The following is a 17,185-nucleotide window of genomic DNA, read 5'->3' as shown; positions in this document are numbered from 1 at the left end:
CACACATGCTAGGCAAACGCTCAATTACTGAGCTAACAACCCCAATCCTATTCTATCTTTAAATGAGATAAGTTTTATTAAAATGTAAACTTTCTCCCCAACCACATATTTTTGTCATTTTGTTGCCTGTTTTTTAAATGGCAGAGTATTGAAGGTTAAGGGGAAATTTTGCAATCTCAGGGTAAAAGATTTTCAGAGCAAGGAGAAAACTGACAGGCCATCTAGACTGAATCTTCATTTTACAGATAAGGGAATAGAGACACCGGAAGGTCGAGCAACTTGTTCTAAAGTCAACCAGCTAGAAAATGAAAGAACTAGAGACCTTTTTCCCTGCCTCCAGCACTCTGTCTGCCAATCTCCCAGAACGTACATCAATGCCTTCTAGGGAATTTCATAACAAACCTTTAAAAGAAGGCAGATGAGGAAAATCAGTGTTTGCACTCTGAGCTTTTAGAGATCAGGAGAGATTTGGTGGCTTTGCCCTTGAGGGTAATTGCTGCCCAGGGCTGCTATGGAAGAATTAAAGTTCCAACAAGGAATCCAAAGCATTCATCAAGCCATAAGGGGACAGAACTGGGAATTTTCTCATTTTTGCAGCTTGATAGTCAATTTGGGCACAAACCATGGCCTAACAACTTATGACGGGCCTGTTTTCTACACAGATGGCTTTCATGTGTCCAAAAAGGACTCAGACAAATTTGACCTAAGTCTATGAATCGCCCTGCTAAATTGCTTATGGCTTGGTTTCATGGAAGTTGGACAAGGATCGTAGATGTTCTCAGGGTTGAGAGATTGCCACCAATTTTGAGCTTGCTTTGGGTACAGATAAATTTCCTGGATTTGCTCCAAACACTAGTTTATTAATTTATCCTTTCCCCTTTGCCTTCATTTCTTCCCCAACAAGTATTTTCTGAAGGCTGACTTAGTACAAGACAGTTTTAGGAACTATGAAGGAAATATATTAACAATCTCTCTCTGCATGTTATACTTTATTTTTCAGTGTTCTCATTGATCGGGCAGTCTTAAAAAGCTTCTAAATTCTATTATGTTACCCAATTCTAATCAGGGTCCATCTTAATGGCTGATAAAATGCCTAAAGAATCTCCAGTTGGGATATTCTGTCATCCGCATTAGGATTCTTCCCTTTTGACTACTGATTTATACTTCCATGTTAGTTAGTCTTTGATTGCTGTGACCAAAATACCTAACATGTACAATATAAAGGAGGAAAGATTTACTTTGGCTCAGAGATTTACCATGGTTGTCTGGCTCCATTGCTCTGGACCTAAGTTGAGGTAGAACATCATGGTGGAAGGATTTTGTGGAGAAAAACTACTCAGCTCATTATAGCCAAGAAGCAGGGAGAAAGCGGGAGGAAAAGGGCTGGGAACAAGAAATTACCCTTCCGGGGCAAGCCCCCGTGACCTACTATCTCCAGCTAGGCCTCACTGCCCATAATTTCCACAACTTTTCAATAATTCATTCAAATTTTTAATCCACAAAATGGATTAATTCACTGATGAGGTTAGAGCCCTGATTCATTTCCTCAAAGCCCCACTTCTGAGCATAGTTACATTGGGGACCATGCCTTCAACACATGAGCCTTTGGGGTCCACTTCAGACCCAAACCATAATGACCTCATGTGAAGCTCAAGCTGTTAGTAAAATAGTCTGACACCTTCTCATGCAGTCACTCTGACTCATTTAAAAAAGGAGCTTTGTTTCTATTATTAGAGAAATAAGAAGAATTTATCAGCCTCGCCTCTGGAGCCAGATTGCCTTTCCTGCCTATTATCTGTGTGACTTTGAGAAATTTACTTATTTCTATCTCTTTATATGTAAAATGCATTGTTGTGAGAACGAAAGTGCTTAAAGCAGTTCATCACTGTTAAATTATTCAGAACATATAGATATAGACAAAAATAGCATATAGACAAAAATAAAGGCTCAGAGTTCAAACTACTGCTTTCCATCTTGCTTTCCCCAAGGTTCCTCCACAGAACACTGCTTGGAAGAAAAAAAAAAGCAGTTGTTCCGTTAAAGCTCTTGTATGTAAATGTTATTAGGCAATTAGGAGGGTGCTTCCTTGATAGCATTTTAATTCTTACGGTATAATTCTTCACTGAAAACCCTATTCAACCTTCACATACCCTGGTGAAAGTAAAGATGAAAGTATTGTCGTGCAACAGACATTTTGTCTTGTGTCATTTTATTCAATCCCACAGGAGAAGGCCGTGTCTGTTGGCATCACTGGCTCTTACAACAATAAACCCATCAGCTCTGCAGCTACGGAGGACCAACGCCATTCACATTAATGGCAATTCAGTGCTGAAAGACACAGTGTATGAGCGAGAGGCACTGAGGCTAGGAACATGTACAATGTGGGTTATGGGAAGAGGGAAGGACACAAGAGAGAAGAATAAGGGAAGGTTTTCTGGAGATTTTGAAGCCTGATCTGTTTCAAAATTGTATGAGGAAGAGGCATTACAGGTAGAAGGATCAGCCTGTTTTGTGCTTTCCTTCCTATTTATTATCCTTACTACAAATGACAAAATCATGCAAATCAACCTATTTACTATTTCTTATGTGTTGTTACTGACTCATTTGCAGAATGTTCTTTATCTATCTGCCTTCTGCTTAATTTGTGACACAGTCTGAGATATTATTTTCCTCAATGCCTATAAATCCTTATTGTTCCCATTGTCATGGCCAAGCACCAAGCGGGTATTGTTTTTTCCATTTCATATTCATCCCAAGTCAGTAAGCTGATGCTTCTGGAACATCCAGGATTTGATCTTTCTAATTATCTATCAGAATTGAAATGAGTAACTGATGCATAGTCCCCTCTGCACACAGACTCTAAAGAGAGTCCCCAGGCTGTTCATGTGCACACTGAAGTTCAGGATGAATTCATCTACCATTTGTCTACACTTGCTCGCATCATCTGGGGCTTACATGGCTCCTTTGTGCTGCCCCCTGCCCCATCTATTCTATCAAGCGTGGTGTCTCTTTGTTTAAAGTATTTCTGGGTTGCTACACTTGCTGTCTGCAAAATTTCTTCTGTCTCCTTACCAATCTTTCTTTTTTTGTCTCATAGCACTGCCAGAGGAACACGACAGGGGAGCATTGTGAAAAATGTCTGGATGGTTATATTGGAGATTCCATCAGGGGAGCACCCCACTTCTGCCAGCCATGCCCCTGTCCGTTGCCCCACCTGGCCAAGTAAGTCCTAAAAGAAGATGGTCTCTTCTATTGTATATCCCCATTTTTCCCTGAGATTTTTCCACAATCAAAACCTCATATTGAGATGGGACTGAAAAATATATAGAAAAAGTCTCTAATGCAAATGCACTTTGGGGAAACATAAGCATATGCAATATATGTAATGAGGTGATGATTCTGTTCCCAAAATACTGGAGTGTCTCATCAGGTCATGAAAGGTTCCCAAGTTCCACAGCAAGGCTGGTCTCACCTTTTCTTAGCTATCTCTAGACCTAGAGAGATCTCAACTGGTATTGCCAACAGTCTCGTTATATATAGCATTTTTGAGTAGTATCACCTCTTCTGACTCTCAGAGTAGAAATGTCCCCACATCAGGCAACCAGATGTACTTTTCAATCAGAATTAGAACACAGATCAACAGAAGGCATCTTTAAGGTCAGTTGGCTCACAGAAGACTCAAAAAAATAAGTTCTCACTAACTTCTAACTATATTTTAACCTAAGTAAGAAGTTAAAGAGAATATACATGCATATTGATGGAAATAGTAGAATTATTTTTCATCACATAAAATGTTTAAATCCAGTAACAAAGTCATGTCTGTCCATTTTATTGACTGAAAAGTGGTGGTAAGTAAAATTTAAATGGGGTAATGATGATTGGTTTTCCAAATAGCAACCAATTCTCCAATTTTCTGATACCAACTGGGTGTCCTATAATCAATTCAGTTCTGACTGTAAGTATCTGGAGTTAGTGCATGTCCCTGAGGTTAAGGAGTCAGTTTCACAAGACTGCTCCCATTCAGCTTCCAATAAAAAATGGGGTCTCCTCACTACCCAAACTTTGGTCCAGCAGGCTACAAAGGTGGGGGCTCCCTGAACCCTTCCCTCGGGTTAATGACTAGAATGACTCATAGAACTCAGAACAGTACTATACTTATGATTATAAATTTATTATAAAGAACTTGGGAACAATCAAAGGAATAATTATAAGGAAAATGTGGAGGGGGGAACAAAAGGAGAGGGTACAGAGTCCACACCTACTCCAAAGACACATCCAGGTGTACACAATCCAGATCTCCTATCAGAGCTTTCTTTCTTGAGTTTTTTATTAAATCACTAGCCATTAGTGGCTGATCTCTACCTCCAGCTTCCTCCTCCATCCTGGAGGTTGGAAGGGAGAGTTCTAGTTCCATGGTTGTTTCCCCTGTTGACCAACCTCCACTCTGAAGCCATCTAGGGATCTAATGAGTCTCCTCATAAACATAAACATAGGAATGGTTCAAAGAGGCTTGTTATGAACAAAATGAAAAAGATCCTTTTCACTCAGAAAATTCAAGGGTTTTCAAAGCCCTGTGCTAGGAACCAGGGACAAAAGACAAATATATGCTTTTAATTATACCACAAATAGAAAGACTAACCAACTCAGGTTCCTATTTCTGTTTTACCTACTCTGGATCGCAGATTTTTCTTTAGTAAATAAATCAAACTAAGGTAGGATCTGCATCACAGGCTGTGAAATTGGACTAGGACAAAATGTGTGGGAACTTTGAGTTGGTGCCATGCACAAAAAAGGATGAAAAGGATGTAAGGTAGATGTGGACTTTGAAGAAAACATAGTCTAGTATTTTCTCTAATGCTCACATTCTATGTACTCTATGGCAAGCCCTGTTCTAAATGTTTAGATGCAATATTTATATAATTGACAGCTGATGTGAAGATTGAATTAAATAACACACATAAAATGACTTCCTAAAAAAGCCGAAGTATCTCTCCTTTCCCCACTTCTCTCTCTCTCTCTCTCTCTCTCTCTCTCTCTCTCTCTCTCTCTCACCAACCCACCCCCACACAAACACACCCATACTCACTGATAAAGAGAAAGAGAGAAGATGGCAACCAGATTTCTCTCTCATTGTTTTCCCTAATTGAATACCAATATTGACTAACATTTCATTCAAGAGTTTATGACAGAAGCCTGACAGTTGATGATGTCAGAAATTATATAGCCCATTTTTCCTTAGAAACCATTAAACTTCTTCCTTGGTTTGTGATCTTTCATGTCTGATAGTATTAATAACGTGTGCAAGATAAATGGCACTGAGTATGAGAGTAAAAAAACACAAATATTAAATGTTCCGCTTTTTTCACTCAAGGATGTCCTGATTTATGAGCTTCCTTTTGCCTCATCTAGGTATAATCTTTAATTGTTCATTAATATTCTCCTCTGGAATATGAGTCCTAGCCACACCTGATCTTTATCACTCTTCTTCCCTGCCATGGCATAGTTATTTTGTTAAATATATTACCTTTAACTTTCTAGTAACCAGTTTGGTCATTCAAGCATGTAAATATAGATACTGTATAGCATAATCTGCTCAAAAAGGGTTTTATAAGCTTTGAACTACTGGCAATTTCTTTGGAAAGTAACATGAACTAGGAAGGCATTCTCAGATGTTTTCTTCTAATTGCATTGTCTCATTTTTGCACTTTTCCCCCCCTTCCCCTGACAAAGATTTCTCATGTAAATTATCTGACATTAATGTCTTGAGATACAAAGCTTTTAGAACATCATTCCCTTTGGACTAAGACTTGGCAACATGAAATCAATCTTACAGTATACTTACTGAGCACTTATTATGTGCCAATATAAAAGCTGATATTTTTGAGAACTTATTATGAACCAGTCATGTACTAGTTACTGGTGATACAGCAGTGTATAAAACAGTCAAAAAGTCTTGTCTTCATTAAAATAGGACAAAATACAGCAATTTTTGAAGCTCCTACAGTAAATGACTTTACCTTTTGAGCCCAATTATCCAGTATTTTACTTGAACAAGAAGCACTTCTGAAGGCTGTTAGCTTTTTCCAATAAATGAAGCAGAAACTTGCCAGTTGGGTAATGAGTCTCCTTAAAAGTGTCCTAAAGAAGGAAGCAGTTGCCAAAGATATGAAGAACAACCATTTCTAACCAGCTCTGTGTGTGTGAGAGTGGATCCACGGTTCAAAGCAGCAGCTGAGGGACCTCGGCAATATGTCCCCAAGTTAGTGCTTACTCACAGAGAGGAAAACAGATTTGAGGTCAAAAAACCTACTGAAAATTAAAACAGAAAATGTGTTACTTATAAGTAAACAGCATTATGTGGTGGGGAGAGGAATTAGGAAGAGTGTAAAAGACCTCTGAGATTTTGCAGAATTTTCTCTGTAGCCGCAAAAGTTCTACTGATGGGGAAATACTGGCTATCAAAGGGTAGGAAGTGGGCAGCCTATGATCACAGCACTAAAAAACATTTGCTTGGGTCCTATTAAGTTCTAACCTTTGATTTGTTCTTATTATTGACTTATGTTTAACTGACCTCAAATATTAACCACATATCATACCAAAAGTATGATATCCCTTGACTCTTTCTGCTTTTTAAAAAATACTCATAGTGCTACATTCTATAAAATGAAAAGTGTCAGAACATTTTTTTTAAAGCTACCTGATATGGAATCTGAATTCCACTTGAAAGATCCCTGGGTGGAGCCTACAGACCCAGGATTTAGATTTCAGTTACAGTAGCCACATCAGAAAGCATGGAAATAATGCTTGAGGGAGTTAAGCAAACAAAGGATTGAATGGTTTTTCTTTATGTTCCCTGTCGGTTTTCTCAGAGCAAAAAGCATCTTTCCATTTGAAGGGGGTGCCACAGTGGTTAGAGTGGGCTGAGAAAGATTCTTTGTTGTCATTTTCCTAGCCAATAATGGAAGTTGCTCTAAGAAAAACAAACAGTTAATGCTTATGAAAAACAAAAATGAACTTCCTTGGATGGCTGGTGCTGCCTCTGAGTCTGCCACCATTGCAACCCATGGCCATGCAGTTGTTCCCAGGGACCATTTGCATAGAGTTCATTTATTTATTTTGGGGTTGACCAGAGATCTCCCATGTCTACCAGTAGCTATGGTAATAGCTCCAATTAAAGAAAATGTCATCTGTTTGAAACAGTAGGACATCAGCTAAGGCAGGCGACTTCAGACGCCCCCACAGATGTTTCATCTTCGAGCTGTGGGCGGTCTGCTGGTGGAACACCTTCAAAGAAAGATGCATGAGGGGTTTGTTCATGTTCTGGACTCAACTGAGGCGTTTCTTTAAGTCAGCTGAGGAATAAGAACAAGCAAAATAAAGGGTAAAAGGCCAAGGAAATGTAATTTCCTTGGGATGTTTTTACCAAACTGTTAGAAAAAATAAATTGTGGGTATTGCCTTACACTGAGAAGCACGTACTATTTTCTGACTGATTTTATAAATGTCTTCAAACAAAGCAAACACATCCATTTGCTTTCCTTCAGAGATCATTAGGGTAAAATTGCTGATACATGTAGGATCGTGAGAGCAGCAGGTCACACTCCATCAATTACCTAGTTCTTAAGCCTAAACTAATTTAAAAGTCTTTAAAATTTTTCACACTCACCCCTTACACCTCACACAATTCATGTGTCTCCTAAGTTAATAATTAGGATAGCTATTTATGCTGTTGAACCAATGTATTAATTACATTTCTGCCCTGTGTCCTAATTTTTATTATCCTAAAAACAAAAAGGGAAGGGTTCCATAGATTTAAATCTTTTTATTGTGAGTCCCATTTCTTGCTTGACAACTTGCTTTGCAACTTTGATCAATTTCAGCCAATCTCTTCACCACAATTCTTAATCTTTAATGTACACAAGGAAAGAAATTAAGGTTCTGTAAAGATTATATAGTTCAGGACTCTTATTAATCTTTAAAAGAAGAGGGCTACTGCAGAAAAATATGGGGAAAGTTTTAAATGTACATACAGAAAGTAGTGGGATAAGAGGAAATTCTTATATTAATCTAAAATCACAGGTAAATTTTGATTATTTAATTGCTAGCTTTGAAGTATATATTTGAGACTTATAGTTGAAAAGTAGATGATAGATAGATAGATAGATAGATAGACAGACAGACAGACAGACAGATACATCAGATATACTAGAAATTCCCACAACTTTAAACAAAAATAATGAAGTATCTCTCTGGAGAAGTAAGGTATACCTGGAAAATGGTCCTGCCAGTGGAGAGGCATTTTCTCTCTGAGCCTGCTGGTCCAAATTTTCCTTAAAGGTAATGATTCAGTTTAAATAAATAAAGCAAATGATCACACCCATTAATATTTAAGGAGGACCAAGGTAAAAATTATGTAATAAAAAAATAACATAGTCTTTTCAATGATATAAGGTAAAAATTATGTAATAAAAAATTAATATAGTCTTTTCAATGATATATGGAATTGACTTCTAACATTCACTCACAATTCCAGTTTTGCAGAATCCTGCTATAGAAAAAATGGAGCTGTTCGATGCATTTGTAAAGAAAACTATGCTGGACCTAACTGTGAAAGGTAGGTGAATAAAATTCTCCACTTTCAGTGTGGGTCTAAGGAAGCTTTCTGCTTTTTACTCATTTCTCTGCCACGCCTCTCTTCAGTAGGTCTTACAGTGGATGCTTAAGAAGAAGGGCTGGAGGACCACATTTCAGAACCTCTTGGAGAACTTTCTCCAAATCTCATGCCCTGATACAGCTATGACAATAGGTTGCTTTGGGGTCCAAGCCAGGACTACATCTCAGAATAAAAAGATAAGGAGAGAGGAAACTGAGACTGTGCATGTTGGGAAAATACTCTAGGTAGTTTTATTAACACTCCTTTCTCCATCTTTAAGAATAAGTAAAAAAAAAAAAAAAGAAAAAGAAAAGAAAGAAAGAAAAGAGTGAAGCTTCCTGGGTAAATTTTATAAAACACTAACCTATTATTTAACTCATTTTTACTCCATCTCCTGAAACTCATCGGTGTTTGGATTTTCTGAATCCCTGTTTTAAAATTGTTCTGGGCTTTGCTCAAATAAGGAAGACCTTGGCAACTAAGGATGCATGCAAGGCTTCTCATTGAATGATTTCCTAAGATATTTGCCATTAGCCTGCCTGTCAGCTGCTCATGATTTTCTAAGATGAAATGTTTTTCACTGAAAGAGAAGCAAGGTCTTTGTATTTTTAACAGGAACATCATTAACATTGGCCTCACCATTGTGTTTAAGCAGCTAAATGGTGTATAGTTTTGTGAAGACAGGGAGGGAAGGTCCCAGAGCTACTAGTCAAATTTCCAGTGTAGTCACAAGTCTGTGGGCTGCTCCTCTCAGTGACAACACACTCAGAGGAGCCCCCCCCCCCCATCAGATTGGGGCTCACAAATGCCACCTGGGATTTTAACAGTAAGCCTTTAATTATAAGCAATCTTGCCTCCAATAAAACACTCCTGAGTCTCTCAAAAAGTAGTTCTGGAACCCAAAAGAAGCCACAATGTCTGTGTTACAGAGAGAATTTTACAATATTATTATGATTATTAAATGTGTGAAATGAAGATACTGCTTTCACTCAAGAGATTTGAATTTTTTGCTTTTTGTTGTTTTTGTCTGAAAATGGAAACTGAGACTGGGGAATTTCATCCCTTAGAAGGGACTGACAAGAGTGATCAGATTACATTGAGTTTATTAATGTCATGACACACTTATTCTATATTTCCTTACTTGGGGACATAGGAATATGAAGATCCTGATTACACATTTTCTGGTTCACTGGGGGTCTGAGAAGTTGTTAATCAGCCAGTGATGAAAGTTTTCCTCCTCAGTATTTTAGGTTAAACTCAGTGTACTCAGGTAGGATCTGAGCAGCATTGCTAGTGGGTATGTAGTGGTTTTTATGAGAGGAGTTAGTGCCCCTAAATAGAGTTCTGTTGATCAAGTGCAAGGCCTGGCAGAAATGACCTAGCCTTGGCCCTAGGGAACATCATAGCACAGTCATGCAGATAAGTGTTCTGTCAGCAAGAGTGGCCCCAACACTGGCACAGCATGCCTACCCCAGATGTGGAACTGTAGATAACAAATCCGCCTTTGCCCAGCAAGGCTGAGTCAGGCCCTGGAATTATAGGATTTAGAAAGAATTTGGGACATGGAAGGTGAGTGGTAAAAGAGATTTAGCATCAGCCTGTATCTGAGCTCAACCATTTGTGATGCTCCCGGGGAAGTTATTAGACCTAAGTGCCATTCCCACATCTACAGAAAGGAAAAGATGAAGGAATCCACCTCATAGGGCTGTTTCGAGCTGATACCAGAAAACTTTTCATACAGCACCTGGCACTTAATAAATGTTCCATGAAAATTAACTGATGGCAACTTGAGTCCTTGTGGTCATTGTCCACCTGCTACCTCTGGCATAATGTGTTCCTGGGATGAGTTGGCTTATCTTCTTGAATCTCAATCTCCTGAGCTAGAAATTATGTCCTTGGACGAAACAATGTCACTTATGAATTGTTTCCTATGTTCCTGTTACTTTGCATTCCTCACTAGTCAGCCTCACAACACTCTGAGAGGAGGTCTTGTCATTTTGCCAGTGAGGAAACCAAGCTGAGGGAGGAGGTAGGGCTCATCAAAAGCTGAATTACTCCTAAGCAGGGGACACAGACTTTGAACCATTTGGCTGAGAAGTCTGATTCTTGTCCTGTCCTCACTCTGTTCTTCCCAAGTGCCTTTTTAAGTGTCTTCTATTTTAGAGGGGCTTTAGATGATCAATCAGTTAGATGAGTTGCTGATGTGCTGGGGAACCACTGCTGATGCTATTCACTTTGACAGGAGGCTGCACCAACCAAGGGACCAACCAGTAAGCTTGCCCGCTAGGACCTTTCATCTTTATGGGAAGGCACAGTTTGAGGGACTTTCTTAGCTTTTTCTTTTTTCCTATCCACCCTGCTTCACACCTTCACCCCTCTTCTACCCTTCTTAAAGGGACAGTACTGAGATCTTTTACATAAAAAAAAAATCAATCTTCAATTCAGTGTGGAAGGGCACAGTGCAGATTCATCTAAGTCACAATTTCTTGTCCTCAAGGAATATCAAGGCTAAGGGAGGAGACAAACCAGAAAAATCATTCATTACAAAGCAGAAAAAAGTGAATGTTAAACACAAGGACAAGCATAATCTACTCAAGAGTGTAGTGGAAGAAGTGATTTCTGCCCCATGGAGGGGCTGGAGCATTCAAAAAGAGGTAGCCTTAGCTGTTCCTGATTTGGGTTTGACCCTGGGAGGGTTGGAGAGCTGGGGTTCTGTTTTGAGTTTAACAGCCAAGTTCTTAGGTTGAGTTAACCTAATCTAAGTTTTCAATATATTGATGAATTTTAACCCCTCTACAAGAGCTTTTCAAAACTTGCAGATGACTTGTATGGATATCAGTTTCTAACAAGAGTACAAATTAATCCAAACCAAGAATGCTGTAGGTCTTTCTTCATTTAGAGATGATTTCATCAAGTGATGTTAACTTAGTCTGTTTTGTGTTGCTCTAACTGGATACCACAAAGTAATTTATGAAAAAAATAAATTAATTTCTTATAGTTCTGGAGGCTGAGAAGTCCAAGTTGAGAGTCTGTGTCTGGCAAAAGCCTTCTTGCTGGTAGGACTCTGAAAAGTTCCAAAGTGGCACCAGGCATCACACTGCAAGACAGTGCAAGCTAGCCAGAGAGAGCTTGCTTTTATAAATAGCCACTCATATTCCTACCCATTAACCCAAGAATGGATGAATCAAATCACCTCCCTAAGGTCCCACCCCCTGCTCAAATACCATGAACATGGGATTTTGAGGGATTAAATTTCCAACGCATGAAATTTGGGTAAAGCATTCAAATTCAAGTGATTTTTCAAATAATTGTGTGGTAGTGTCTCCTAGAAACTCCCCAATACCTACTTCACCACCCACTGAAAAAAAACAACATCTAAGGGGAAGGCCTAGAAACTTTCTTTGGGATCCTCATGCACCAGAGTTCTCATTGCTTTGTGAACTATGGCTGTACTCCAACCTTCAATACCACACCAGTATAATAGAAAAGGATTCCTTAAACTGTAGCCTAAGAACCCCTGGTGTCCTTAGAAATCAAGGAGGTTCATGGATTCCCAGTGGATATTTTCTTAATATTATGTTTAAATTTAATCAATAATTTTGCTTGTTGACTTATATTCTGGACTTTCTGTAGGGTCCTTTTATAACAAAGGGAGATTTATCTCAGTTTAGGAGAGAAAAATTATAGGAGTGACAGTGTGTCAAGAACATGCAAACTTTAAAACTAAAGATTCTGAAAAGAAAATTGGTGGGAGAGATGAGTCATCACACAGCACCCGCCAGGATGTGCATACAGAACTCAGACAAAATATCACATCATGTTGCTGGTGGCCATTCGATTACAACAGAACATCATCCATGGTTTTGAATTAATGTTGTTAATTTTAATTGGATGAGTTTGTGGGTTTTTTTGTGTTTTATTAGAAAATTTACTTTGGTTTTCAAGACATATAAAATTCATAGACATAAGGAGTTTTGACCTAATTTTATGTTTGATAAAAGATAATTGACATGAACACTGGAGAGTATTTCCTATGAAAATGTCTTGCCTTTAAAAAAGGATCCACACTATATACAAGTGTGAGATGCCTAAAACATAAAACCCATTTTGCTTACTCTACTATACAATACAGATCAAACACAGACACTCACCCCATCTTAACAACATGATTCTTAGTCTGCTAGGGCCCCTTCCTGCCTCTTGTTCCTAAAGTCTGTCCCCACTCACAATTTAAACTCCATGTGCTCTCAAAAGCCACCAGACAACTGGAAAACTTACTACATCTTCTTGCACTGATACTATGAACATGATGGTAAAAATGACAGCTGGCATTTATTGAGTGCTTGCTCTTTATCAATCACTGTTAGAATCACTTTACGTATAATGACACATCAAAGCCTCAAAATAATCTTATGAGGTACCGTCTTTACTTTATTTACAGAGAAAGAAACTGAGACACAGAGAAGTTAAGACACTTGCTCACAAATCATACAATTTAACTATGAGCTCCTCCACAGAAGCAGTATCTGATCCACCCACTCTTCTTCCATCACAACTTCTGGCACTCTGCAGGCATTCGGTTAAATGTATTTCAGTAATATTTTTTTTTAACTAAGAAAACATTAACAGCACTTTTATTGGTTCCTTTAGGAAAGGAATGATGCAGCAAGAGTCAGTCATTTCCTACCTCATTATTCCCCCCAACTCCTTTTCCATCTCAAGAAAATTGCAAAGGGTGACCCAGAAGTGACTAAGTAAGTCACTGCTCTGTGACTAAATTTTCAAATTGCAAATAGAACTGGCCTGCCAATGCAGATAATTATAAAATGTACAAGTGTTATGGAAGGAGTTTTGCAATTCTCATTCTCATCCCAGCACGACTTTTACTCCACAAGAAGTACATTCTAAAGATGGGGAACATGAGACTTAGAGCCATGAGGGGACTTATTTTCAGGTCATACAATCAGTTAGTGGTAAATCCCCAAAAACAAAACGCGGGACCTCAATGTTCACTGCAGTGTTCAATTGATAAACTTAATGTAATTTCAGTGCTTTGGTATTCCAATTGCCTCCCATAGCAGCCTGAAAAATAAACTTTCATTAATTTGATGTTGTGGTGAAGTAAGAAATGTGCTAAGACTCTATGTAGGTCTTGTTGCTTGAGGATTGGGAAAGAAGAATGGGGCAAGTTAAAGCATATCCAAGGTGACCTTGAAACTCTAATGGGAAAGGCAGAACATAGTGTCATCAGAAATGATGGTAACAGTGATATTGGTTTTGAGAATGGCCTTAGTGACAGAAAAAAAGAATAAGGAAAAGGATGAAGAGAAAGCTAACAGTTATTGACGCTTTGTGATCCAGGAAAGTAGTCTAATTTTTTCTGAAGGCCCCATGTCTTTCAAACAAGCTATTAGCTCTAGAATTTGCAGAGTTCTTCTTACAACTTTCTGCTTTGGGCTTTGCCTCTGGACTCCTGCCATGTTCTTATTTTCCAGTCTTTCATAAAGAAGTAGAGAACATTTGAATGGCACCTACTATGGAACAGGTGCTTTCTTCTTTCTTTAACATCTTCTTATTTACCCTCAAGAACAATTACTGGGTGATACCCCTTCCAGCCCAGAAAAGTTTGTGCTTCCCAGGCTGGGAGTTAGGGCCCCCTTGAAAAAGGCATTCAGTGACAGATATAGGACCTAGGAGGAGAAACAGAAAAGAAAGAGGAGAAGAGCTCCCCAAAATCCCAAAACAATAATTTTTGGTTAAAATCATCTTTTCTCCAAACAACATATCTTTTGGTTTTGGGTTTTACCCAAATATTATGATCACTAAATGAAGTGACAAAGTTCATATGTTGTTTTTCTTGTTTGCATTGTATAATTATCAATTCTATTTTCTCAAGATAGAACAAGCCATTAATAGATCTAGAAATGAGATTATGTAAGAAAAAAATGGACCAGGCTATTTTGGGGGGTTTGTTGTTTTGTTTTGTTTTGTTTTTGTTTGTTTGTTTCCTTTTCATACTGGGGATTAAATCCATGGCCTCTGGCATGCTAGGCTAGCGCCCTACCACTGAGCTACATTCCCAGCCCTCCAATCCTGATTCCAAAGCCAACTACTGGACCTTTTGTATCCTTGTCATTAGCTCTTTGAGGGTGGGACATAAATAGCATTTGATTATTCAACTGTGATAATCATTAACTTCTTAATAAGTTAATTCATTAATTCCAGACTTGTGAAGTGGAAGCATTAAACTTAAAGTCCCATAAGAGGGCTGAACCCTGCAGCAATGAACAGGTCACTTAGTTTTCCATGCTCAAGCTGCCTTATCTAAATACACAGAGATTTGTAAGAGCTACCAAAAAGTAAACCTTTGCATGCCCATTTTATGAAATAAGTAGTGTCTGCAGTTAGGACTCAACTTCAGAGTTGCCTTTGGAACTATCACAAACAGGTGTTCTTGAAATTCAGAGTAAGTCAGAGTAGGTTTCCCTGTGATTGAGATTCCAATTTACAAAATAGAAAATTTGGCTTTTCTCTTGTGAAAGACCAGGGAACAAACTCTGGAGATCAAATGCAGTGGAAATAAATGTAAAAGCAAATAAATGCATCTGGAAATGATCTTGAGACAGTCCCTTCACTCCCTGTCCTCAAGATTCCCAGCTACACATCAAGGTGGTAGATGTCACTCTTATTGTAATGAGCCTAAGAGTCTAATATTATTCTTTTGTTGAACTGCAGAAAAGGATAGAAATTCAATCCAGCCACATATCCCATAGAAGGATAATTTATGCTAGCATAGGGAACAGAGGGTGTAAGACATGAGAAAGTATGAATAACAAGACTCACTGTATATTTCCTCTTGGCGTCTCTTTGTGGGATGTGTAGAACTTACATTCATTCTCATCTTTTTCATAGACTTTGGTTTCTAGAGTTTATTATATTATGTGTAGTTATGTTTAATTCACTTATTGTCCTTTCAAAGCATGGGCTGTGTGCTTTTGCTCTTCCTGTTTCCTTCTATGCCTTACATAAGATGGACATGAATTGTCCCTCTGTTGAATGGATTCACTCATTCATTTATAGCAGCAGCAGGAGCAAAGGAAAGAGCATCAGGGTTGGAAGGTCTGAGACTTGCACTGTGACTTCCTAGCTATGTGACCCCAGAAAACTGAAGTAAGTGGCCTGTAAGCTTCAGAAGGCCAGACCTCTGTGGCCTTTATCCCAAATGTCAGCAGTCTCATATAGGTGGAACCATGGAACACACTGCAAGCAAAGAGCATAAAGATTGAATACAAAGTTTTGGAAAGTCATTTTATTAGGGTCCTGGGATTTCAGGTGTGATTTTTTTTTCATTTCTCTATTTCTCAAGTGTTCTGAATCATGACTCTTTAAAAGGAAGCCTTTAAAAAACTTAATGTCTTATTATTACTGGCGAAGGCCTGTTGATTTCCTTGGAATGCTCTCCCTTCCTTTCCACTCCCAGTCCAAGCCCTCTGTACCCAACCCGGGTCTCCCTGTTCCAGCCTGGAATCCATCCTGCACACTAAGGCCAGCACTGGCTTCCTTCACCATCACTTTCATCATACTGGAAAATTTTCTCTGGCTTTTTCTTTTCCCCTGTCACATCAGAACTAACTCTCTACTGACCTTCACTCCCCTTATGGTGTGACCACATATTCCTTCCAGCCACTCCCAAACTCTCTTCAGCTCCAGTTAGCTCATCTTCCACACAAGTTTAGGATCTGAAGGAAAGGAGATTCCACAATTAACCAGCAAACATGTATAGATTTACCCATACACTATTCTTTCAAAGCTTGAGCCAAACTTTAAAAATTGCAATTCCACATAAAAACCCAAATGTTCACTTTTTTCTTCAAACACAGGAAGATCTGACAACAAAAACCCTTCATTCCCTCAAGGCTACATTCTGGTAACAATTGACTGTAACCAAGTAGCAGCTCCCCACTTAGATGGGGCCCACGGTCCCACCTCTCATGGCAGGGACTCTCCTGGTACATTTGGGAAAAGTAGAGAAAGGCATTTTTTCCTTCCTCTGGACAGAGACAGCCCCACCCAGAGTGCACAGCTTGGCAAGGTGAGCAAAGGCTGGATAGATTTCAGTCTCTACTCTCCAACTCAGCTGGACTCCCTCATGAAGAGCACAGCCAGTATGACCATAGGCATTAGCTCTGTCCCCAGAGTAAGTGCAGGTAGGAGCTTGGTCTCTACAAGCTCACATATGGAAACATCCAGAAGCATGGCATTCTGGGCTCCAGCTCTATTTATTGGTGGTACACCCAACTCTGCCATCTGTAGTGTCTCCAGACTGGCTTCGCTCAGTCACAAGATGGCAGCCAGGAGCTAAGAGTGCTGCCTGATGGCCTCTTCATGCCTGAAGATGGAAGAAATGCCTTTCTGTAACTCTCAAACAGGAGTCAGAGCTACAATCCCATGGAACTTCTCCTGAGCTAATCCCTTTGGGCCATGAGAACACTTGGCACTAATTGTTTAAGCAATTCATTATGGCAAGACAGAT

At 39.0% G+C, this 17,185-nt stretch overlaps 1 protein-coding gene across 3 annotated transcripts in view; it reads left to right on the top strand.

Annotated features, from left to right (window-relative positions):
• The window catches only part of LAMA4 (laminin subunit alpha 4), a 147,788-nt gene that overhangs the window by 41,833 nt on the left and 88,770 nt on the right, over positions 1–17,185 (top strand). For all 3 annotated transcript variants that reach the window (XM_081294261.1, XM_081294260.1, XM_081294262.1), the window contains 2 exons: positions 3,098–3,222; positions 8,533–8,613. In XM_081294261.1, coding sequence (XP_081150387.1) covers positions 3,098–3,222; positions 8,533–8,613 — 206 coding nt within the window. The remainder of the gene's footprint in view (positions 1–3,097; positions 3,223–8,532; positions 8,614–17,185) is intronic.

This window comes from Spermophilus citellus (assembly GCF_964194105.1).
Source record: "Spermophilus citellus genome assembly, chromosome: 5".
Classification (NCBI taxonomy): domain Eukaryota; kingdom Metazoa; phylum Chordata; class Mammalia; order Rodentia; family Sciuridae; genus Spermophilus; species Spermophilus citellus.
Note: the sequence above shows the minus strand (reverse complement) of the source record. Positions and strands in the feature narration are given on the sequence as shown.